At 47.6% G+C, this 25,686-nt stretch overlaps 1 protein-coding gene across 1 annotated transcript; it reads left to right on the top strand.

The window, feature by feature from the left end:
* The first annotated feature begins 145 nt into the window (after positions 1-145).
* On the top strand, positions 146-25,686 carry ALAS1 (5'-aminolevulinate synthase 1). Its single transcript, XM_083155769.1, has 11 exons — positions 146-303; positions 521-716; positions 6,772-6,972; positions 9,964-10,098; positions 10,708-10,930; positions 14,398-14,582; positions 18,017-18,196; positions 19,059-19,223; positions 22,053-22,321; positions 24,744-24,906; positions 25,388-25,686. Exons 2-11 carry the CDS (start codon positions 536-538, stop codon positions 25,546-25,548), a joined length of 1,863 nt encoding a protein of 620 aa, XP_083011895.1. The 5' UTR covers positions 146-303; positions 521-535; the 3' UTR covers positions 25,549-25,686.

Raw genomic sequence — 25,686 nt, 5'->3', positions numbered from 1 at the left:
TGACAGCAGCAGTCGTCACTCTGCGTCACCAAGGCCAGCGAGGGGCCGATGTGTGGGCGGCAGCGCTTATTGGCTACTGGGAAAGTCACTCAGGCAGCCCAGCGATAGGCTGCAAGCCGGGGGGAGGCGGGGACTGAGGGATTGACCAATGGTGGCGCAGGGAGGGCGTGGTATGTTCCCGGCCGGAACATCCATCTCTCGTCTCAGCTATTACCAGGTGACATTGGGGCGATCCCGTAGCAGAGAGAGAGCAGAACAGTCAGACAGGAGGACGTGCTGAGACTTGTAGTGCTGCCACAGCTGGTGAGTGCCTGGCCCATTGCCTTTGTGTGCTTGTGTAGTGAATGTGTACATATATATATATATATATATATATATATTTTTTTTTTTATATAACACATAATATATTATGTATCATGATCTACAATATATAGCATTTTATTTGGCTGCTGATCTGCATTAATAGGTTTGATGTGCTACTATAATGTAGTAATAGTAATAATGTATTTCTATCCCGCAGAAGCCGCAGATCAGGATGGAGACCATCGTCCGCCGTTGCCCCTTCCTCTCTCGGGTCTCTCAGACCTTCCTGCAGAAAGCCGGCAAGTCCCTCATCTCATACGCCCAGAACTGCCCGGTGATGATGGGCCCCAGGTCCTTGTCCACCTCCGCCGTGCGCCATCAGGAGGCGAAGGAGACCCCACCCCAGGAGCAGAGTAAGATCACAGCCTTTCTGTTTACCTCTGTCTGACACCTGTCCATTCACCTCCCATACAGCCCCCAGCAAATCCCAGGTAAGGTGGCCACCACAGGTGTCACCATGAGACTGTTTCCTCATTTATTCCCTGCAGCGCTGTGTGATTATATATGTACTGTAGCGCACACATATTCCGCAGTGCTGTACAGAGAATATTTGAACATACGTATTCGCTATTCCTGGTCTGTGGAGAGGAGAATAAATAACTTTTAATTTGTATACAGAGAATTTTCCACATGGCACCAATAGTGGGGGACATGGCTGTATTCATGAATCTTCCCCTCGTTGTGGCTCACAAGCCAATGACTTAATCGCCCTGGGAACAATGATTCAATGAATGTGTGAGGACTTTAATACCATACCAAGAAGTTCCATAAGGCGGTATATATACAGTGGGCACAGAGTACAGTTGGCGGTACTTGTGTAGTTTCACGGCGGCCGATATATCGGATGCGATATCGTCTGATATATCGATGCGATGCTATTTTTTTACCTGTTCATAACCCCACTATCCACTACGCATGGAGTTGATTTTATATAGTGTGGCGAGCGCAGTTATCCGCGTGCGCTCGCCATACTATATAAAATCAACTCCATGCATAGTGGATAGTGGGGTTATGAACAGGTAAAAAAATAGCATCGGATCATTCTGCCGAGAAACTCTGCTCAATGCTGTCGAGGAAGACAGCATTGAATAGGGCCCGGCTACCATCTCCCCCCTAAAACTGTGTAAATTGATATGTAGCTCTTTGCAGAGATCCCGGTTTACAGAGGTTTTAGAAACTGGATTCAAAGGAGCGATGATATTAAGTACAAAACAGGGCATGTTTTGTATTTGTTATTGTTGCCCCTTTAAATCCGACAGCCACTCTGACAAGCACATTTACATCTAGGACTCTGGGTCTTGTCCAGAAGAGCTTACAGTCTAAATCAGTAGAAAAACTGAAGGAGCATTGATGATTCAGTTATGGAACTCTACTAATTCTAATGGCGGGGGTGGTGGTGGGTTCCTGTTAGCTCTGATGCTTTTTAGCCCCCCAAAAATCCCCTTTGGGGGATCCAGACACTGTCTTTGGGGCTAATTGAAACCTATTAGCAGCAGTAAACTAAGTGCAGTGTTTGTGTTCTTAATCATTGGTCTGAATAATTTGCCCTTTTGCCTGTAAACTACTCTCAAAATAACCGTAGGTCCCGTGCTCCTAAGGAGTGTTCTAGAATTATTCCCGTGTGCGTGTTCATAACACAAGGGCTGATCTTTTGCCCAGGACCTGTAAATCTGATAAGCCGAAATTTCTACCGCAATTAGTACAAAGGGTACAGATAGCACTGGGAAAGGGGAGGGGGATCAGAGCTACAAATACTGATATGTCCATATAATACATGAAATCTAGCATATTCCCATGGCAGAAGTGTTATTGGGCTGAAGTAACAGCTCCTTTCTGAGAAGAAACAGAATCTCTGTGATCATTCTTTATGGTACTTTCAATGGTCCCCAGAGTATATGAGGATTCTAAACCCTGATCTCATATGTTTGCTCTCATTATATAAAATATCGATAGATAGGTTACTCTGTTTACATAAACTGCCTACAGTACCCATGTCAGTCTCCACCCGCCTGCCCCTACCACTGGGCGCTACCAGTTGTCCTGTGCGTGCAGAATTATATGATGGCTGCTTCAATGCTAAGAGTCCCCCTTACTGCAGATTACATAAGCTATAGCTGTATCCTGTTTGGTTTGCTCATGTATTATGCTACTGATTATCACAAAGTACCTCGGGCTCCGTGTAGACAAGTGAACGAAATTCCTGCATTAAGATGTGTTTGGTATGGATCAAAGTAATTATTACATTTTATGTAATAAGGCACCACAAGTGGTTGGCAGCGCTGTACATAGGGCACACATTAGTACAATACAGGGGACACAGAACATTACAGTGACTGAGACACTACAACAGCACAGGTAACAGCAGCACAATGCTCAGTACACAATACAGCTGGGATGTATGGAAGCAGAGGAGGTGTCCGTGTACTACCAGGAGCAGCGCTGTACATAGGGCACACATTAGTACAATACAGGGGACACAGAATATTACAGTGACTGAGACACTACACCAGCACTGGTAACCACAGCACAATGCTCAGTACACAATACAGCTGGGATGTAGGGTAGCAGAGGAGGTGTCCGTGTACTACCAGGGGCAGCACTGTACATAGGGCACACATTAGTACAATACAGGGGACACAGAACATTACAGTGACTGAGACACTACAGCAGCGCAGGTAACAGCTGCACAATGCTCAGTACACAATACAGCAGGGATGTAGGGAAGCAGAGGAGGTGTCCATGTACTACCAGGGGCAGCGCCGTACATAGGGCACACATTAGTACTATACAGCTGGGATGTAGGGAAGCAGAGGAGGTGTCTGTGTACTACCAGGGGCAGCGCAGTACATAGGGCACACATAAGTACAATACAGGGGACACCGTACATTACAGTGACTGAGACACTACAACAGCACAGGTAACAGCAGCACAATGCTCAGTACACAATACAGCTGGGTAGCAGGGAAGCAGAGGAGGTGTCCGTGTACTACCAGGGGCAGCACTGTACATTTGGCACAGATTAGTACAATACAGGGGACACAGAACATTACAGTGACTGAGACACTACAACAGCACAGGTAACAGCAGCACAATGCTCAGTACACAATACAGCTGGGATGTAGGGAAGCAGAGGAGGTGTCCGTGTACTTCCAGGGGCAGCACCGTACATAGGGCACACATTAGTACAATACCGGGGACACAGAACATTACAGTGACTGAGACACTACAACAGCACAGGTAACAGCAGCACAATGCTCAGTACACAATACAGCAGGGATGTAGGGAAGCAGAGGAGGTGTACGTGTACTACCAGGGGCAGCGCAGTACATAGGACACACATTAGTACAATACAGGAGACACAGAACATTACAGTGACTGAGGCACTACAACAGCACAGGTAACAGCAGCACAATGCTCAGTACACAATAAAGCAGGGATGTAGGGAAGCAGAGGAGGTGTCCGTGTACTACCAGGTGCAGCGCTGTACATAGGGCACATATTAGTACAATACAGAGGACACAGAACATTACAGTGACTGAGACACTACAGCAGCACAGGTAACAGCAGCACAATGCTCAGTATACAATACAGCTGGGATGTAGGGAAGCAGAGGAGGTGTCCGTGTACTACCACGGGCAGCGCCGTACATAGGGCACACATTAGTACGATACAGGGGACACAGAACATTACAGTGACTGAGACACTACAACAGCACAGGTAACAGCAGCACAATGCTCAGTACACAATACAGCAGGGATGTAGGGAAGCAGAGGAGGTGTACGTGTACTACCAGGGGCAGCGCAGTACATAGGGCACACATTAGTACAATACAGGGGACACAGAACATTACAGTGACTGAGACACTACAACAGCACAGGTAACAGCAGCACAATGCTCAGTACACAATACAGCTGGGATGTAGGGAAACCGAGGAGGTGTCTGTGTACTACCAGGGGCAGCACCGTACATAGGGCACACATTAGTACAATACAGGGGACACAGAACATTACAGTGACTGAGACACTACAACAGCACAGGTAACAGCAGCACAATGCTCAGCACACAATACAGCTGGGATGTAGGGAAGCAGAGGAGGTGTCCGTGTACTACCAGGGGCAGCGCCGTACATAGGGCACACATTAGTACAATACAGGGGACACAGAACATTACAGTGACTGAGACACTACAACAGCACAGGTAACAGCAGCACAATGCTCAGTACACAATACAGCTGGGATGTAGGGAAACCGAGGAGGTGTCTGTGTACTACCAGGGGCAGCACCGTACATAGGGCACACATTAGTACAATACAGGGGACACAGAACATTACAGTGACTGAGACACTACAACAGCACAGGTAACAGCAGCACAATGCTCAGCACACAATACAGCTGGGATGTAGGGAAGCAGAGGAGGTGTCCGTGTACTACCAGGGGCAGCGCCGTACATAGGGCACACATTAGTACAATACAGGGGACGCAGAACATTACAGTGACTGAGACACTACAACAGCACTGGTAACAGCAGCACAATGCTCAGTACACAATACAGCTGGGATGTAGGGAAGCAGAGGAGGTGTCCGTGTACTACCAGGGGCAGCGCTGTACATAGGGCACACATTAGTACAATACAGGGGACACAGAACATTACAGTGACTGAGACACTACAACAGCACAGGTAACAGCAGCACAATGCTCAGTACACAATACAGCTGGGATGTAGGGAAGCAGAGGAGGTGTCTGTGTACTACCAGGGGCAGCGCCGTACATAGGGCACACATTAGTACAATACAGGGGAAGCAGAGGAGGTGTCCGTGTACTACCTGGTCGCTGAGTAGAAAATAGCTGTAATTGAAGTGCAAGAAAAGAGAGCTGTGAGACCAGGACGGAGCCCTGTGCCTAGGAGGCGAGACAGGTGACATGAGGTGCAGGCAAAAAGGTAGAAAGTGAGCATGGCCGGGATGGCCATGACTTAAGGCCTGGGATAAATAGTTCTCCTATTTTGATATATGACCTTCTATTCTCTATCGCTGCACCCTCCCATTGGGTGAAATGAGTCTGCTCGGCTGCACTCGTTTTACCTGTGTGTGACTCAAGCCCTGTTTTCTGTGCCCAAACTCTCTATCTATAATCTGGGATGACTTGGCCGGCATGGTGTAATCCGCGCACGCCTGCGCCAGATCTCCAGCATGTTGCTGAGTCGGAGGAGGGTGGGGTGGGGGAAAGTGAGTTTATCCTGGGGGGTTAAACCAGTTTTCATACTTCTGTTCCAAGTTAGTTAATATTTGATTTGGTGACTTTCCTTTGTCTGTACTTGGCCTACACATCTCATATAATGCGGTTTGCTGCGTTTTCCAGGCCAGCTCCTCTAGCTAGGACAGCGTGTAAGGGATTCTAACACTTAAGGGGGGGATTCATCAAAACTTGCAGAGAGCGAACACCGTGAGAAGCAACAAACCAACCAATCAGTGTGTAACTGTCATTATTCACATAGAACGTGTAAATTCTAAGGCAGAAGATTGTTGACTGGTATTTTATCTCTCACAGTTTTATCACTCTCCCGCTTTGATAAATACCACGCTGAACGTCCAGTTAATCCATGGTGCTATTTCTACAGAGATCCAGCCTGTATAATCTACAGTGTACATCAGTGGTGTCAAACTCATGGCCCTCTATCTGTTGTGGAGCTACACATCCCAGCATTCCCTGCCACAGTTTTAGCAATCATTATATAAAATCTGTGGTAGGGCATGCTGGGATGTGTAGTTCCACAACAGCTGGAGGGCCACGAGGTTGACACCACTAATGTTTTGAAACCCCCAGAACGTTTTTTAAAACCGCGGCTAATGTTGTCATTATCCGCACATCGGGCCTGAGTCTCTCTCTTCCCTTAAATAAACATTTATTGAGAAACTCACTCAGAGAAACATGAATGTCAATAATTTTACAAACCAGGCCCAAGTTATAAGATAATGAAGTGTTCTATGGGGTTGGGTAAGGAACCCCGGTGATGAGACTGCTGGCGGTCAGAATAGCGACCCCAGCATCCCGATGGCCACTATCCCGGCAGTTCTAGGCTAAATATTTGAACCTTCTCCCCATCGCTCCTTTCCCGCAGCCTAAGCCTAACCCTCCCTCCCGGCAGCGGAAGCCATAAATATATTCCATGTTAGTTGTATAATGGGTTAAATGTTGATGGTCATTAACTGTGAGTCACCTGTGTATAGCGTGTGTTGTCTACACTGCCAGGCTTAATTAATACACTGGTGTCCATATGTCGCGTGTAACCGTGAGCAACCAGTTTCTTTCATTAGTATTTAGTGAACTGATCACGGCTAAGGGGACCGCCACTTGTATAGTGTTGGCATACTCTATATTAATAATTCTATATTGTTGTTTTCTTCTCTAGACGCCCAACCGACTATGATTCCAGCCCCGGTCCCCGCTGCCGCGCCCCAGATGCCAGCGGATCATGTTGCTGCCAGCGCTCAGGCTGCTTCAAAATGTCCCTTCCTGGCTGCAGAGATGACCCAGGAGAACAGCAGCGTGTTCCGGAAGGCCAGCCTTGCTCTGCAGGAGGATGTCCATGAGATGCAGAGCATGAGGAAAGGTGCGTTCTGCGTCTCTGCCGCGCTGTATGTTGCCAATCCGCAAACTGGGGCCACTGTTCTGTCACACTGGTGTAGTACGGACTTATATATAGTGTGCGACGGACCCCCGTCTGCACAGCGGGAGGAAGATGGGAGCTGGGATGTGTGAGTGGATGGGAGAAACTATTCTCATCAGACCATGAACCTTTTATAAACGTTCGTACATAACGTTGGCGCCCCAGCTCTGGCTGACCGTGCGTGGCGCAGCGACGGGAGAGAAGACTATGCAGAATGGTGGTAAATATACCGGGAAGGGGTTTGATTCATTAGGTCGACAGTGTCTCGGTCAACCCCAAAAAGGTTGACGGGTTGTAGGTTGACATCTGAAAATATTTTTTGTCCTAGCTTTCAGCAAGTCCACATTTAACCATAGTCCATTTGGATAATAAAGTATGAGAGAGGAAAAAAATTGTGAAAAACTCCTGTTGCTCATTTTGACTATGTTCACCAATAGTGGGTGACGGGAAGATAGGAGGAGGAGGAGTCACCGAGATTCTAGGGTCCAATCTTTTTACTTGTTCTTGTATAAAGACAACAGAGGTTCTGTGTTCTCACTGGGGGGGGGTTGGAGAATTAGTATTGGCTGGTTTGGGGCCCCTGGAGAATTAGTATTGGAAGGTTTGGAGCTCCTGGAGAATTAGTATTGGAAGGTTTGGGGCCCATGGAGAATTAGTATTGGAAGGTTTGGGGCTCCTGGAGAATTAGTATTGGAAGGTTTGGGGCCCCTGGAGAATTAGTATTGGAAGGTTAGGGGCTCCTGGAGAATTAGTATTGGCTGGTTTGGGGCTCATGGAGAATTAGCATTGGAAGGTTAGGGGCTCCTGGAGAATTAGTATTGGCTGGTTTGGGGCTCATGGAGAATTAGTATTGGCTGGTTTGGGGCTCCTGGAGAATTAGTATTGGCTGGTTTGGGGCTCATGGAGAATTCGTATTGGCTGGTTTGGGGCTCATGGAGAATTCGTATTGGCTGGTTTGGGGCTCCTGGGGAATTAGTATTGGCTGGTTTGGGGCTCCTGGAGAGTTAGTATTGGCTGGTTTGGGGCTCATGGAGAATTTGTATTGGCTGGTTTGGGGCTACTGGAGAATTCGTATTGGCTGGTTTGGGGCTCCTGGGGAATTAGTATTGGCTGGTTTGGGGCTCATGGAGAATTAGTATTGGCTGGTTTGGGGCTCATAGAGAATTCGTATTGGCTGGTTCGGGGCTCCTGGAGAATTAGTATTGGCTGGATAGAGGCTCCTGGGGAATTCGTATTGGCTGGTTTGGGGCTCCTGGGGAATTAGTATTGGCTGGTTTGGGGCTCCTGGAGAATTAGTATTGGAAGGTTTGGGGCCCCTGGAGAATTAGTATTGGAAGGTTAGGGGCTCCTGGAGAATTAGTATTGGCTGGTTTGGGGCTCATGGAGAATTAGCATTGGAAGGTTAGGGGCTCCTGGAGAATTAGTATTGGCTGGTTTGGGGCTCATGGAGAATTAGTATTGGCTGGTTTGGGGCTCCTGGAGAATTAGTATTGGCTGGTTTGGGGCTCATGGAGAATTCGTATTGGCTGGTTTGGGGCTCATGGAGAATTCGTATTGGCTGGTTTGGGGCTCCTGGGGAATTAGTATTGGCTGGTTTGGGGCTCCTGGAGAATTTGTATTGGCTGGTTTGGGGCTACTGGAGAATTCGTATTGGCTGGTTTGGGGCTCCTGGGGAATTAGTATTGGCTGGTTTGGGGCTCATGGAGAATTAGTATTGGCTGGTTTGGGGCTCATAGAGAATTCGTATTGGCTGGTTCGGGGCTCCTGGAGAATTAGTATTGGCTGGATAGAGGCTCCTGGGGAATTCGTATTGGCTGGTTTGGGGCTCCTGGGGAATTAGTATTGGCTGGTTTGGGGCTCCTGGAGAATTAGTATTGGAAGGTTTGGGGCTCCTGGGGAATTAGTATTGGCTGGATAGAGGCTCCTAGAGAATTTGTATTGGCTGGATAGAGGCTCCTGGAGAGTTAGTATTGGCTGGATAGAGGCTCCTGGAGAGTTAGTATTGGAAGGTTTGGGGCTCCTGGAGAGTTAGTATTGGAAGGTTTGGGGCTCCTGGGGAGTTAGTATTGGCTGGTTTGGGGCTCCTGGAGAATTAGTATTGGAAGGTTTGGGGTTCAATTAGTATTGGCTAGTTTGGGGCTCCTAGAGAGTTAGTATTGGCTGGTTTGGGGCTCCTGGGGAATTAGTATTGGCTGGTTTTGGGCTCCTTGAGACTTAGTATTGGCTGGTTTGGGGCTCCTGGAGTATTCCTATTGGCTGGCATCATTAAGGAACGGCTGTATTCGGATCCGATATGATTTCCCGGCGGTCAGGATCCCGGCGGTCGGAATCCCGACACTGGAATCCCGACCGCCGAAATCCCGACAAGGGGGGGACATGGATCGCCCCCCCTTGCGGGCTCGCTGCGCTCGCCACGCAGCGGGCCCGGTGCCTCGCTACGCTCGGCACGCTATTTTATTCTCCCTCTATGGGTGTCGTGGACACCCACGGAGGGAGAAAGTTTCGGGATTTCGGCGGTCGGGATTCCAGTGTCGGGATTCCGACCGCCGGGATCCCGACCGCCGGGAAATCAACTGCATCCCCTGTATTCTACCTAAATAGATTATTTTGTTCTTCTAAGATAAGTTGATTACAATGTGGTCTGGATCCAGTTCCCAGTTGTGAGCTTTGTGCACATCACTGGTAATTGTTTTGATCAGAATACAATTTCCTGATCAGAATACACTGTGTTATACAGGAGGAGCTGGTGTAATGTTTGTACTTTCTTCAGTGGCAATAAGGAAGCTGTAACCTAAGCGGTTGCATTATGTAAGCTCTGCAGGTTTATTACACATCTTCTCCGATTACGGTCATAGTGTAAAATAAAGACCTTTTTATATTCATTGCTGTGCCGAACCTATTGTCTGATAAGTGTCCCTGCGCATTGTTTTCCAGATCTGCTCGCCGAGCCGGCGGTGGCTAAAGGCAGCCCGCAGAAGAAGATCGGGGTGTTGGAGCAATTTCAGGAGCGGGTTCTACATCAGAAGCCGGAGCTGGTGTCTCACCTCCTCCAGGATAATATGCCAAAATGTAATTATTTTATTACTGTTCATTGTTCCAAAGAAACCCTGCTCTTGGTGTGGGGCGTCATAGTGTATATTGGATCATTGCTTACACCATTATCCCACCCCTTCCTACCTCTTAATCTTTACCACACAGAAGATCCAAAAAGCAGACCGATATGAGTTTCGCACTTGAACTGTTGAATTGTATATCCCAGCAGTCTGGCCTGGTTTGACCGTCGTGCCACACAGATACGTGGCCTTATTTGGAGACCGATGATGTTGGCGCTGTGGCAAAAGCATACGCTTACCATGGCGGCCTTTTCTGAATATCAGAGACTTTGTTGATCTGTTTACTCAATAAATTAAATATTAGACCAAATTACAATGCACTGGGGTTGGTTTAGGGTCATTGCTGAAATGATGAAATCAAAAGTTTCGGAATAATGAATTTATACGGGTCACACGCACATTGACGTGCATGGGGGCCCCAAGCCAGTGTTTACCTTCTGATGAATAGATTGTGTCCCTTTTGATCGCTGGCCCCCGAGCAGGGTGGCATGACCATTGAGCAATGTTTAGTTTAATGAACCTTGGCAATAACGAGTTTTATGTAACGTGACTCTCGTTCCTGCAGCCGTGCGCTCCTTCCAGTACGACCGCTTTTTCGAAAAGAAGATTGAAGAAAAGAAAAATGACCACACTTACCGCGTGTTCAAAACGGTCAACCGGCGGGCGCAGGTCTTCCCGATGGCCGATGACTACTCCGACACGCTGATCAGTAAAAAGTCGGTTTCCGTTTGGTGCAGCAACGACTACCTGGGAATGAGCCGACACCCCAAGGTGGTGGGAGCTGTCATGTGAGTTGCTGAAAAATTCACTGTTGATTAGATTCATATTCTTATCTTATAACATCATCTTTATCTTATCAAATATCGCCCTTATCTGCGAAGTTAGAAATGGAAAACAGTGCGTTACTAAACCAGCAATAAATTCTGTAAAATGGTCAGTTAATAAGTGATATGTTAAAAAACAAACACATAAACATACCACACTTACATAACTGTGTAGTACGATGACTGGGGGCGGGAGGGTGCCCCGTGCCCGGCCATTGAACCTTAATGTGCCCACACACAGATAGATTAAATGCAAAATCCAATGTCTTATACAGTTTCCCTTGAAATCCGGAACAATCCTGGACAAACAAACACACACACACACACACACAATGATTGGACAAATGATCAGAGGGTTAGATGTGCCGTTAGACCAGGCCTGTCCAAACTATGGCCCTCCAGCTGTTCTGAAACTACAAGTCCCATCATGCCTTGCCACAGTTTTGCTATTAGGGAATTCTAAAACTATGGCAAGGCATACTGGGATGTGTAGTTTCACAACAGCTGGAGGGCCATAGTTTGGACATGCCTGGGTTACACGGGCCATTAGAGGGCTAGACAGGCCATTAGAGGGTTAACGACTACAAATCCTATACCACATCATTGCCACATCGTGCATCATGCCTACAGACGGACTAATGTGGCCAAATCCTGCACGAGGGGTCGTTCATCTTCCCGCCTGCTGAAGGGATCTGCGAGCTTGATGAATGACCGTCAGGTGCGCGCAATGGATCGCGCCAACACATAGAAAGTTTTTAAACGATTGGTCGTTCCGATCGGTCCAAAACTGCCGCATCGTTTAAAAAGAAATCTTACAGTGTGTGGGCAGCTTTCAGTGTTGGGGCCCCACAGGAGGAGGTCTTCTAGTCGCGGTTGGAGGGCTCTTGTGCCAGAAAGTCCTATTGGCGGTTTAGTTCCGGTTCTAGATTAGGAGCAGCATTCATTTAATCTTTCACCCATATCTCTTACACATTTCCCATCTGTTATCTGTCTGTCTGTCCGGTATGCAATCAGACGCTGTTGGGCCGATTTTGGATGAAATCAGGTGGCTTGATTGGGTCCATATTAGGTTCACGGTCACGAAGACTCCCAAACCCGACCCTGCGGAGATCCAAAGTGGGGTCCGGTCACTACACAAAGTGGGTCAGGGAAGGAAGATACAGCAGTTGCATTACATAGAGGGGGAAGAGGACGTGGGGTTTAGGGAAAAAAAACGTGATCAGATCCGGGATGGCCGGGCGCACAATGGGCGTGGGGGGCATGTTCAGAGCCTTCTGCTGGATGGTTTTGGATGAGAATATCAGGTCTGTTGGAAGAGCGGTTTAACATAAAACAAGAGACTGATAAAGTTCAAGTAATGCGAATTACACAACCAATCCCGAGTAACGCCGTATAATTTAGCTAGTGTATATATATGTGTGTGTATGTATATACAGTATATATTTATGTATCTGAGAACTGTATATAATGCTTTCAGAAGTCCTTTGATACAGATTTGTCTTGCTCAGGGTCTCGGGACCCGAGGTCTGAATGTGACCTTGACGTCTGTGATTTAATCTGTGATCCGACCTCCGCGTTCCACTTAATACCTCTAACACCCATGGCGAGCACTAATTGGGTCACGTAGCACTATAGGCCTGTGACCCACATACAACGTATGTAACTGGAACTGTGTCCCTGCTGTGGGCCGGCATTATGTCCATCGCCTAAGCCTGAAACCTGATAAAGAAGCTAATTATGAGTTTATTGTGCGTTCTATAGACTAAGAGGGATTGAGAGTTAGCGATGCCATTGTATTGTGACCTAAATCTGCTTCTAGCTGGGTCAGGCTGTACAGTCCGTGAGAAGCTGTGTACAGGATCTGGTTCTGTACGGCGCCTTTGTCGTCTTGTGGTTTTACTCTTAACAAAACGCTGGTTGTGTAATGGGCTGTTGTGATCACCGGTCTGCCGTGTGTGTGTGTGTGTGTGTGTGTGTGTGGGGGGGGGGGGGGGGGGGTCTGTCTCAGGTGGTTATTACTCTGCCCTCTGTCTCCTGAGTTCTGTGACCAACTCTTCCTTGTCTGATAAGTGTGTTTTCATGGGTGTAGTAGTCTTTGCCTAACTCCTGCATAAAGCAGCTATGGGATCCTTGCTGGGGCTCTTAGCACCTAGGGGGAATTTTATCAAAGTTTGGAGAGAGATATAGTAGAGAGGTATAAACCAATTGGCTTGTAACTGCCTTGCAACAGGCAATGGGGCAGATGTATGAAGCCTTAACAAGAGATAAATGCAAGGGTGATAAGGAGAGATAAACATCCAGCCAATCAGCTCCTTACTGACTTTTTTCAAACACAGCTTGAAACATGGCAGTAAGGAGTTGATTGGCTGGACGTTTATCTCTCCTTATCACCCTTGCATTTATCTCTTGTTAATGCTTAATATATCTGCCCCACTGTTTGAAAAATGACTGGAGCGGATTGGCTGGTACTTTATCTCTCTCCCAGTTTTGATTAAACTCTCCTTCGCCTGTTCATAGTGTTTATATAGAGCTGTGTAATAATTTGCCCGTTGACGCGATACAGGCGGCTTTTGGTGCATTAATATTTGATACCTGTTCAATTCGTTGTGGCCAGATGACCGGTCTGTTCCTGTCCTATACATTAGCAGCTACATAGCTCATAGCCTGCTTTTGTAGCAACCCAACCAGTGCACTCCGTTCCTAAAGGACAGTGGAAGGTGATGGGGGGCAGCAGCCAAAAGGCCCCTAACTGTATTTTTTCAAACCCAGTCTGTAACATGACAGGAGCTTATTGGCTGACGCGTTATCACCTGACGCGTTATCACTTCACCAGGTTTAATACACCTGCCCGTGTTTCCCTGCCCATGTTTCCCTGCTCGTGTTTCCCTGCCCGTGTTTCCCTGCCCGTGTTTCTCTGCCTGTGTTTCCCTGACCGTGTGGGGTGTTTCAGCTTCTTGATAGATTTACACAGAGACCCCCTGATCCAGGAAGGTTAGCCATGTATAGCGGAGGTAATATTTTTCTTTCTTCTGTTTATTTCCAGCAGTGTTAGAGTTGGCTCAGTATCATTATATTAACCAATAATCTAAACAGGGTCACAGGGTTCCATGTTCTCTGTAACTGCGACCTCCGTGTTGGGTAATAGTGCACGGTTCTGTGCAAGCTGCGAGGGAAGTAGCTGGGACCTGGTGCCGGTGTATCAGAAAGAGGAAGACGGCAGAGCAGAAGTAACGTTGCCACAGACAGGGCAGATGGTCACGGTCTGTGTTACACGTCGGGAGCCGCCAGGTTATGTAAGGGGAGGTCCGTGTTGCATGCGGCCGATTACTAAATCCCACTTCTTATTCTGACTTCCCCCATAGATAAGGTGTAAGGCTGTGTCCATACCATCGCAATGTTTGTTGCTAAATAATTATTTATTTTTGGTGCAGGGAGACCCTAAAACAACATGGTGCCGGGGCAGGTGGCACCAGAAACATCTCGGGAACCAGCAAGTTCCACGTGGATCTCGAGCATGAATTGGCCGACCTCCACGGAAAGGACGCCGCGCTGCTCTTCTCCTCCTGCTTCGTGGCGAATGATTCCACGCTCTTCACCCTGGCTAAGATGTTACCCGGTAAGAGCCGCTGCTGATTGGATTACTGTGACTGCATCGTTCCCCATCTGGGTGATGGGAACTGCAACTGTACCGTGTTGGGTGTCAATTCAGGACATTTAAAGGTTTTCTGGTAATAAAAAAGGGAGCCCCGCAGAAGTGTTATTACAGGTATTGTGAGAGTGCATACTGAATGTCACCGTGTCACCGCTAAGTATGCAAGGCGTTACGAATAATATATAATCACACTGTGGGCCTGATTCTTAGCTGATCGCGCCGCTGCAAATTCGCAGGCAGGGAGATTGTCAATAGACTGCACATGCGTAGGGATTGTAGTAAGCATGCGCAAGGCCATCCTGCTACTGTTTTTATTTTTTTTGCTAGCCGTTAGCAAGGTTGGGGGTGGTGACCGGCCGTTTTCTGGAAGTGTCAGAAAAACCGCAGGGGTGCCCAGGCGTTATCGGGGAAGTCATGTGACCACAGCCCTGGGCACAGCCCTGGGCTATGCACAGACTGCACACACTGGGGAATCATTACATGGTGGGCGGCTGTTATCTGGGAGTGTCAGGTAATACGCAGGTGTGTGAGGGGAAGTCATGTGATGTCAGCTCCGCCCCCCCGATCAGCCTGTTTCTATCACAGCCGCTGAGTAAGTCCTGGGCTACGCACAGACTGCACACACTGGGGAATCATTACATGGTGAGCTGCTGTTATCTGGAAGTGTCAGGGACACCGCAGGCGTGTGACAGGAAGTCATGTGACATCAGCTCCGCCCCCAATCAGCCTGTGCCTATCGCAGCCACTGAGTAAGTCCTGGGCTACGCACACACTGGGGAATCATTACATGGTGAGCAGATTTGAAGCAAATCTCCTATATAATAATAATTTTGCAAGCTTGGCTCTGAAGATAAAGTTTGAATTAGACCCATTGTTCAGTATACAAAGTAAATAGTTTATTCTCTTGGTGCCAAAGTTCCGGGAGTAATTGGAGGAAACATTTTTTGGACACCCGAGATCGCCCACCACCCCAGCTGGGAGCTCATAGCTGCAGATCATATGGGGCTGAGCACTTCTCCTCTCACACCCTCCACCCTTGTGAGGAGAATAGTTCTAATGCTGCGTCACTTGATATGAAGGAATTTGCATTGTGCAATATTTGCTGACCTGGGAGAGCGGCTTACATATTGTACTGGCAGTACTCACGGTTATGCAATTCCTTTCTTATGTGATTGCTATCTGTGGATGTACGAGCAGTGTCCGTCGGGGGATGTTCTGTCTTCTGTTATCTGTGTTCTGTTTCTGGCGGTTAACCTGAACCTCTGTATAATTTGTTAAGGCCCATACACACTTAACGATTTTCAGCTGAAAATCGCTCAAAACAGCCGTTTTGAGCGATTTTCGTCCGAAAATCGCCCAGTGTGTATGCCCCGGAGATTGCCGACTAGCGATGATGCGCGCTCCCGCATCATCGCTAGGAAAGTGGGTCATCTGCTGGTTTTACCAGCAGATGTGGCGATGATGGATGGTTTTCCATCCATCATCGCCGTGTGTGTACGCCTGCCGGGCTGAAAGATTAACCACTTTCAGCCCGGCGGACCGCCCCCCGCCCCCTCGCCTGTCATACTCACCCTGTGCTCCGTCTGGCTGGCCGGCTGGATGGATGCTGCTGCTGCTGCTGCAGAGCCCTGCTCCCCGGCCAGGCTAGCCCCGCCCCCAGCCTGGCTAAACACACGGAGCAGACAGCACTGCTCCGTGCTAACACCCTGCTGGCCACCAATGTTTATATTATCGTGCCCACTGCCACCAATGTGTTCATTAAATGCACCTATATAATATATTTTATATATATATATATATATATATATATATATACATATTATATATATATACATAATATATATATATATATATATATATATATATATATATATATATATATATATATATATATATATATATATATATATATATATATATATATATATATATATATATATATGGATTCAGTATTGAATCCCGGCGGTCGGGATCCCGGCGTTCAGAATCCCGACCGCCGAAATCCCGACAAGGGGGGGACGTGGATCGCCCCCCCTTGCGGGCTCGCTGCGCTCGCCACGCAGCGGGCCCGGTGCCTCGCTACGCTCGGCACACTAAATTATTCTTCCTCCAGGGGTGTCGTGGACACCCCCGAAGGGAGAATATGTCGGGATTTCGGCGGCCGGGATTCCGGCGTCGGGATTCTGAACGCCGGGATCTCGACCACCGGGATCTTAACTGCATCATACATATATATATATATATATATATATATATATATATATATATATATATATATATATATATATATATATATATATATATATATATATATATATATATATATATATATATATATATATATATTATCGTATATATATATATATATATATATTATCGTGTGTATATATATATATATATATATATATATATATGATATATTATCATATATATATATATATATATATATATATATATATATATATATATATATATATATATATATATAGATATATTATCATATATATATATATATATATATATATATATATATATATATATATATATATATATATATATATATATATATATACATATACATATATTATATTATATGATATATTATAATATATTGTTGGTGCATTTAAATACATTGGTGGGCAGCTGTGTGCGTCGCTATCTGCTGGGGACGGCCATGGATAGTGTAGGGCACGGGGTGCCCCAGGCGGGGAGGGAGGGCGCTTTGGCGCTTACCCACTCCACTGGGGGGGGGGGTTTGCCGCGTTGCTCCACGGGGAAATTATGCGGAAACATCTCTCCGAGGGAGGGAAGGGGCTGGAGGGTGATGCGGTGATGGCCTCCGAGTCGCTCCAGGGACACATGGGGGGGGGGGGGGGGGTGTCATTTAAATAAATATACATTTGTGGCAGTGGGCATATAAATATATAAACATTGGTGGGCAGTGTTGGCGGTAACGTATATATTGCTGGTCTGTGCCAGCAATGCATACATTAGTGCCAACACTGCCCACCAATGTTTATATATTTATATGCCCACTGCCACCGATATACTGTATATATATGGAACCCTTGGAATTCAAACCCAGCCCATTTATAATGAAAGATTTTCAGCAAAGTCTTTCGCCTCCTGAAAATCTCTCGCTCTTTGGGGAAAATAGCTCAGTGTGTACGCACTACTTTGGTGAAAGATATAGCTATCAAAGATTTTGGCAAAGTCTTTTGAAATGAAAATCTTCAAGTGTGTATGGGCCTTTAAGTGATGTTTCTGTGTGTCCCGTAGTGTACGGCTTTCAGGGACCGCGTGCATATATTACCTCGCTTGCCCTTTAACAAAAGTTTATTACAATTTAAAAACACATATATTTATATTTATTTTTCTTTCTCCCCTATAAAATGCAGGCTGTGAAATCTACTCCGATGCTGGAAACCATGCCTCCATGATCCAGGGGATCCGGAACAGCAGGGCTGCAAAATACATCTTCCGCCACAATGATGTTGACCATCTCCGGGAGCTGCTAAAGAAATCTGACCCGTCGACCCCTAAGATTGTTGCTTTTGAGACCGTCCATTCCATGGATGGTGAGTGCGTGGGTGGGGGGGGGACACCATTGCGTTTATGTAGCCTGCGTGTCTGTAAGGGCATCCTGGATGCCTGGTTCTTAGTGTAGCTATGCTTTCCTGCTTATTGTTAAACAGTGGCGGAACTAGAAATTTTGTGGGCCCCTGCCGCCAGGGGGTTTCGGTTTTTGTTGCCAGGGGGATTCTGTTTGTGTTGCCAGGAGGTTTTAGTGGCTGTTGCCAAGGGCTCCCAGAATCTGGCACTTCCACCTTGCGCTATATGCGCAGCGCTCCCGTGACAGAAGCTAGAGGTCCAGTATGACCTCTAGCATCTGTCTCCTCTAAGGTGACTGCCATTTTTGGTGGGTGGTTTTTAGCAGTTCCATGTGGATGACCAGGCCGTATCGAAACTGCAGAAACCCAGCGGCGCCGGCTTCTGATCCCCCCCCCCCCCTTTAACTGCAGTGCCCTAGTTATGCCACTGACCTATATATAAAATGTGTAACTTATTACTGAATCATTAAAGATGGACAAAGCCAAACAATCAGAGAGGAGAAGCCTTAAAATGGTGCCTCCTATGTTTTTTGTTTTTTTTTAGGTTCAACAAGGTTTGCGAACAATAACGTGAATTATTTCCTTATAATGGGGGAAACCCAAGAACGTGAAACATTTCCTTATAATGGGGGAAACCAATAACCTGAACCATTTCCTTAATCTCTGAAAACCCCCTCATCAATCTGTCATTGTCTCAGGGCATTTTACTCCCGGAACACAATGAGATGCATTATCGGCCTGTTGTTATTGTTAGTCACTGGAATGTTGGGCTATGTAAATACTGTCATTGTCACTTATGAATGTTCTGTGTGTGACAAACCTGTTACAGGTGCAGTCTGTCCCCTGGAGGAAATGTGCGACGTGGCGCATGAGTACGGAGCCATAACCTTTGTGGATGAGGTGCACGCGGTCGGGTTATACGGCTCGCGAGGAGGCGGGATTGGAGACCGTGATGGCGTTATGAATAAAATGGACATTATCTCCGGCACACTGGGTATGTTCAACCTGCCCGTAGTACAATGGTCACACTACATTTACTGCATCTCTGTAGTCCTTTTACCCGATGTTTCATCGGTTGTGGGAAGGGGCGATTCCGCTGACCGCCATACCGCCTGGATCTCACACAAACACGAATAACACATGTGTAATTGACGTTTTATGAACACACAAAGCCAGCACTCACTGCAGTCAGCACGGTGGTGCAGTGGTTAGCATTCTTGCCTCTCAGAGTTTAATTTCAGACAAAGGCAGAATGTGTGTAGAGTTTGTATGTTCTCCCTCTGTGTGCATTGGTTGCCTCCGGGTTTATTACATAGTCTGTACTCCTACAACTAGGTTAGCTGGCTTACAGCCCCATACACACTAGACCAGGAGTCCTCAAACTATTTTGCTTTGGGACCCCATTAGACAATAAAAATAATTACCGGACCCCAGCAGGTGAATGCAGAAGGTCATCACATCACACGTGTAGTCAGCAGACAGCACATACATGGCAGCATTGTGGAGGCACAGAGTGATGGGAGGAGTCTGATATACCATAACCCATCACATCACATGTGTAGTCAGCAGGCAGCACATACATGGCAGCATTGTGGGGGCACAGAGTGATGGGAGGAGTCTAATATAACATAACCCATCACATCACACGTGTAGTCAGCAGACCGCACATACATGGCAGCATTGTGGGGGCACAAAGTGATGGGAGGAGTCTAATATAACATAACCCATCACATCACATGTGTAGTCAGCAGGCAGGACATACATGGCAGCATTGTGGGGGCACAGAGTGATGGGAGGAGTCTAATGTACCATAACCCATCACATCACATGTGTAGTCAGCAGACAGCACATACATGGCAGCATTGTGGAGGCACAGAGTGATGGGAGGAGTCTGATATACCATAACCCATCACATCACATGTGTAGTCAGCAGGCAGGACATACATGGCAGCATTGTGGGGGCACAGAGTGATGGGAGGAGTCTAATGTACCATAACCCATCACATCACATGTGTAGTCAGCAGGCAGCACATACATGGCAGCATTGTGGGGGCACAGAGTGATGGGAGGAGTCTGATATCCCATAACCCATCACATCACACGTGTAGTCAGCAGGCAGCACATACATGGCAGCATTGTGGGGGCACAGAGTGATGGGAGGAGTCTGATATCCCATAACCCATCACATCACACGTGTAGTCAGCAGACAGCACATACATGGCAGCATTGTGGGGGCACAGAGTGATGGGAGGAGTCTAATATACCATAACCCATCACATCACAGGTGTAGTCAGCAGACAGCACATACATGGCAGCATTGTGGAGGCACAGAGTGATGGGAGGAGTCTGATATACCATAACCCATCACATCACACGTGTGGTCAGCACACAGCACATAAATGGCAGCATTGTGGGGGCACAGAGTGATGGGAGGAGTCTGATATACCATAACCCATCACATCACACGTGTAGTCAGCAGACAGCACATACATGGCAGCATTGTGGGGGCACAGAGTGATGGGAGGAGTCTAATATACCATAACCCATCACATCACACGTGTAGTCAGCAGACAGCACATACATGGCAGCATTGTGGGGGCACAGAGTGATGGGAGGAGTCTAATATACCATAACCCATCACATCACACGTGTAGTCAGCAGACAGCACGTACATGGCAGCATTGTGGGGGCACAGAGTGATGGGAGGAGTCTAATATACCATATCACATCACATGTGTAGTCAGCAGACAGCACATACATGGCAGCATTGTGGAGGCACAGAGTGATGGGAGGAGTCTGATATACCATAACCCATCACATCACACGTGTAGTCAGCAGACAGCACATACATGGCAGCATTGTGGGGGCACAGAGTGATGGGAGGAGTCTGATATACCATAACCCATCACATCACACGTGTAGTCAGCAGACAGCACATACATGGCAGCATTGTGGAGGCACAGAGTGATGGGAGGAGTCTGATATACCATAACCCATCACATCACACGTGTAGTCAGCAGACAGCACATACATGGCAGCATTGTGGAGGCACAGAGTGATGGGAGGAGTCTGATATACCATAACCCATCACATCACACGTGTAGTCAGCAGACAGCACATACATGGCAGCATTGTGGAGGCACAGAGTGATGGGAGGAGTCTGATATACCATAACCCATCACATGTGTAGTCAGCAGACAGAACGTATATGGCAGCATTGTGGAGGCACAGAGTGATGGGAGGAGTCTGATATACCATAACCCATCACATCACAGGTGTAGTCAGCAGACAGCACATACATGGCAGCATTGTGGAGGCACAGAGTGATGGGAGGAGTCTGATATACCATAACCCATCACATCACTTGTGTAGTCAGCAGACTGCACATACATGGCAGCATTGTGGGGGCACAGAGTGATGGGAGGAGTCTTATCTAACAGACAATTGAACAGATTTCTCAGACTCCTTGAATCACTGACTGAGATTAGAAAAGTCATCATCCTGATGGTCAGTAACATGGAGTCGCGACCCCATGCTGAGAAGGTCGGGACCCACAGTTTGAGAAGCGCTGCACTAGACCATATATCGTTCATAACGCCTAGCGTGAACACTCAATATCATTAATGATAACATGTCATCGTGACGCCTTTCATAGGGGGACATGTATCAAACGGTATGGACGAGTCACCCGATCGTGAAATCCGCTTCTGCCTATCCCTTTATACTACGGTGCCCTTTTCCCCGCTTGGTTCACCTCCCCCATACTACCTAAGCAGCATGTGAGGTTAGGATTGTGCTGATCATCTCGATGTCTCTCCCGCAGGGAAAGCGTTCGGCTGCGTTGGAGGATACATCGCCAGTACCAGCACTCTGGTAGACACCGTCCGCTCCTACGCTGCCGGTTTCATCTTCACAACCTCCCTCCCCCCCATGCTGCTGGCCGGAGCAATGGCCTCTGTCAGGGTCCTGAAGAGCGAGGAAGGGCAAGCCCTGCGCCGCCAGCACCAGCGCAACGTCAAGCTTCTGCGGCAAATGTTAATGGACGCCGGCCTTCCAGTGGTGCATTGCCCCAGCCACATCATCCCCATCAGAGTAAGTCTTTTACTGGTTCTCAAACCCGGTCCTCAGGACCCCACACAGTGCATGGTTTGCAGGTCTCCTCACAGTGAAATAATTGGGGGATCTTTTAAAATGTTTCAATGAGTAATGAGAGCACCTGTTTGGGGCCCTGGAAAATATGAACTGTTTGGGGTCCTGAGGACCGAGTTTGAGAACCACTTCACTAAAGTATCAAGTATTTCCTCCACCCATTGATAATCCTGGGTGTGTATGTATCTGTTTACAAGCTGCACAGAGGTTACACAAGTCTCGCAAAGCCCAGTATGTCCCCTGTGCACGATCGGATGAAGCGGTGATTCTGCATTTTATAATACAAGTTTGGGCGACTTTCCAGTTGATGGGCGTGATTGCTGCGCTGGAAACGCCTTAGTGCTTTAGTACTGGGAGTGTCAGAGCCTAAGGCCATAAGCTAGTGTGTACGTATAGCCTGGCATTCCAGTTTGCGAGGCTTTAAGCTTTTCTTAATGACTAAACAGTGTCTAGAGCGGAAGTCCTGTCTAGTGCTGGGAAGATGTCCTCAATAAAACCGGGTAGAATCCCAGCTCTCACTAAGGGCCTTATACTAGTTCACTCTTTTTGACAAAATCCTTCTTAGATGGACAAAACCATGTGCACTGCAGGGGGCAGATGTAACATGTGCAGAGAGAATTAGATTTGGGTGAGTTATACCCCTTTTACACCGCCAAAAAATCCGGGTCAGCTGCGGGTCAGACCCGGATCATCGGTGGTGTAAATGGGGTATATCCATGTCCATTTACACGGGTCCTCTACCCAGGTCCTGACCTGGGTAGGACCCGTGTAAATGGCGGTGTAAATGGTCCCGCTGCGGGTGCAGGCACCCGCAGCGGGTCCACAGCGTTCAGCGCTGGGGAAGATGTGCCCAGCTGCTGCGGGAGGAGGGGGGTCCATGCGGCTGCTGAGGGGAGGGGGGTACCTGTCCTGTCAGCCTGCGGTCGGAGCTCAGCGGAGGGGATGATGTGCGCCGCTGCTGTACCATCCCCCGGCAGCCGGTCCCTGTGGCGAATGGACAGTCAGTGTCGGCGGTCCCTCCAGCGCATAGGAACTAGTACTAGTTTCCATGCACCAGAGGGACCCCCGCCACTGACTGTACATTCGCCGCAGGAACTTCGCGGCTGCGTGGAGTGGTACAGCAGCGGCGCACATCATCTCCTCCGCTGAGTGAGCTCTGACCTCAGGCTGACAGGTACCCCCCTCCCCTCAGCAGCCGCAGGGACCCCCCTCCTCCCAGCACCCGGGGACAGCACTCCCCATCTACCCCCTTAAAAACACTGAACCTGGGTTAGCCCTGCCATATATATATATATATATATATATATATATATATATATCTTCCAAAAGGCAATCCGGTACTCCACTTCAAGTAAGGGAAAGAGGGGTGCCTTGGCTGGTCCTATAGAGCTTGTCATGGGATGTGACTCCCTATGCCCGGCACTCGCATACAGCAAATAAAGACGACCTCACACAGGTCTTTCAGCTGAAAGACCTGTGTGAGGTCGTCTTTATTTGCTGTATGCGAGTGCCGGGCATAGGGAGTCACATCCCATGACAAGGTATATATAGATAGATAGATAGATAGATAGATAGATAGATAGATAGATAGATAGATATATTATTTAAGGCAGGGCTGACCCAGATTCAGTGTAAATGGTGCAGACCCAGGTCAAAGTGCTTTGTAAATGGGGTTTAAAGCAGGGTCAGACCCTGGATACTCCAGCATTCAAAGACCAGGGTCCGACCAGGGTTTTTGGTGTAAAAGGGGTATTATTTTGTTTCTGTGCAGGGTAAATACTGACTGCTTTATTTTTCCACTGCAATATAGATCTCACTTTGAAGTAAAACCCCACCCAAATCTAACTCTCTCTGCACAAGTAAAATCTGCCCCACCTGCAGTGCACATGGTTTTGTCCATCTAAGAAGGAATTTGTCAGAAAGAGTGAACTAGAATAAGGCCCTAAGTTACTAATTCCAGCACAAGTTTGCACAAATCTCTAGTTCCTTTCACATCTGTGAGGCCATACCGTAGCAATCGTTCGGACAACTTCTGCGGGAATGAAGACGTCTGCAATAGGCTGCTGGATATTAACCCGTCGATCACCAGGGAGAAGTACTTATATCGCCGTAGCACATAATTTGTTCCTGACGTTTTACCCGTCTACAAGTTAATGTTGCTTAAACGCAGGGGAGGCTCCAGAGGTGCGGCTGCAGCACAGTTCGAAATTCAAAACGGGGAGCCACACCCACTACCACCAACTGCCATTTCAAACTGACCCACTGGCAGTTGGTGTTTCTCCCCTTTTTGAAATTTGACTGTGCTGCAGCCCCCACCCCCTGGATCTTCCACTGCTTGAACCCATAATGCAACATTTTCTTTCAGGTTTCAGACGCTGCGAAGAACACGGCCATCTGCGACAAAATGATGAGCAACTACGACATCTATGTGCAAGCCATCAATTACCCCACAGTCCCGAGGGGGGAGGAGCTGCTGCGGATCGCCCCCACCCCGCACCACAATCCTCAGATGATGAACTATTTCTTGGGTAGGTTTTCTGTAGTTCTGAAGGAAGCGCACAGTTTGTGGAAGGCTGTGGTCACTACATGCTGAGCCTGAGAATATGGTACCTCGCTGAGGCATGAGGCACAACGTTACCGGGTCTACGAGAGCTACGATATCAACACTGATCCTGGTTTTGTAATGGACTGCTGGGTGTTGATACGGCTAGCCCTTCCTATACTGGAGTCTTCTATTTATTGTATGAAACAGCTTTTCCTGTGGTTTATAAACGTACATATTGTTATACTAGTACTATGAGGTCTATGTGCTAAGCATTGGGAGAGATAAAGTGCCAACCAATCTGCTCCTAACTGCCATGTTACACGCTGGGTTTGAAAAATGGCAGGAGCTTATTGGTTGGTTACTTTACCTCTCTCCAAGGCTTACCCCTGTTGTAGTTTGGGTTGCAACATGAGATTGCTCAGTTTGTGGTTCTGCACTTTACCAGATGCCTGCTCTCTCCACAGAAAAGCTGCTGAAGACCTGGCACGAGGTGGACCTGGAGCTGAGACCCCACTCTACCGCTGAATGTAACTTCTGCCGCCAGCCACTGCACTTCCAGGTGATGAGTGAGAGGGAGAAGTCCTACTTCTCCGGCCTCAGCAAGATGGTCTCCGCCAGGGCTTAACGCCAAAGTCTCGTGTGGCGCCAGAGTCTATAGTAATACATATATATGTCACGTACAAACACTGTCTAGTATATCCACAGATTATAATTATTGTAATTGCCAATGGATGTTATTAAAGTTTGTATTTCATATGGTAAA

Source organism: Crinia signifera, chromosome 8 (assembly GCF_055691185.1).
Source record: "Crinia signifera chromosome 8, ASM5569118v1, whole genome shotgun sequence".
Taxonomy (NCBI): domain Eukaryota; kingdom Metazoa; phylum Chordata; class Amphibia; order Anura; family Myobatrachidae; genus Crinia; species Crinia signifera.
The sequence above is the reverse complement of the archived record's forward strand: the minus strand, read 5'-3'. Positions and strand labels throughout refer to the sequence as shown.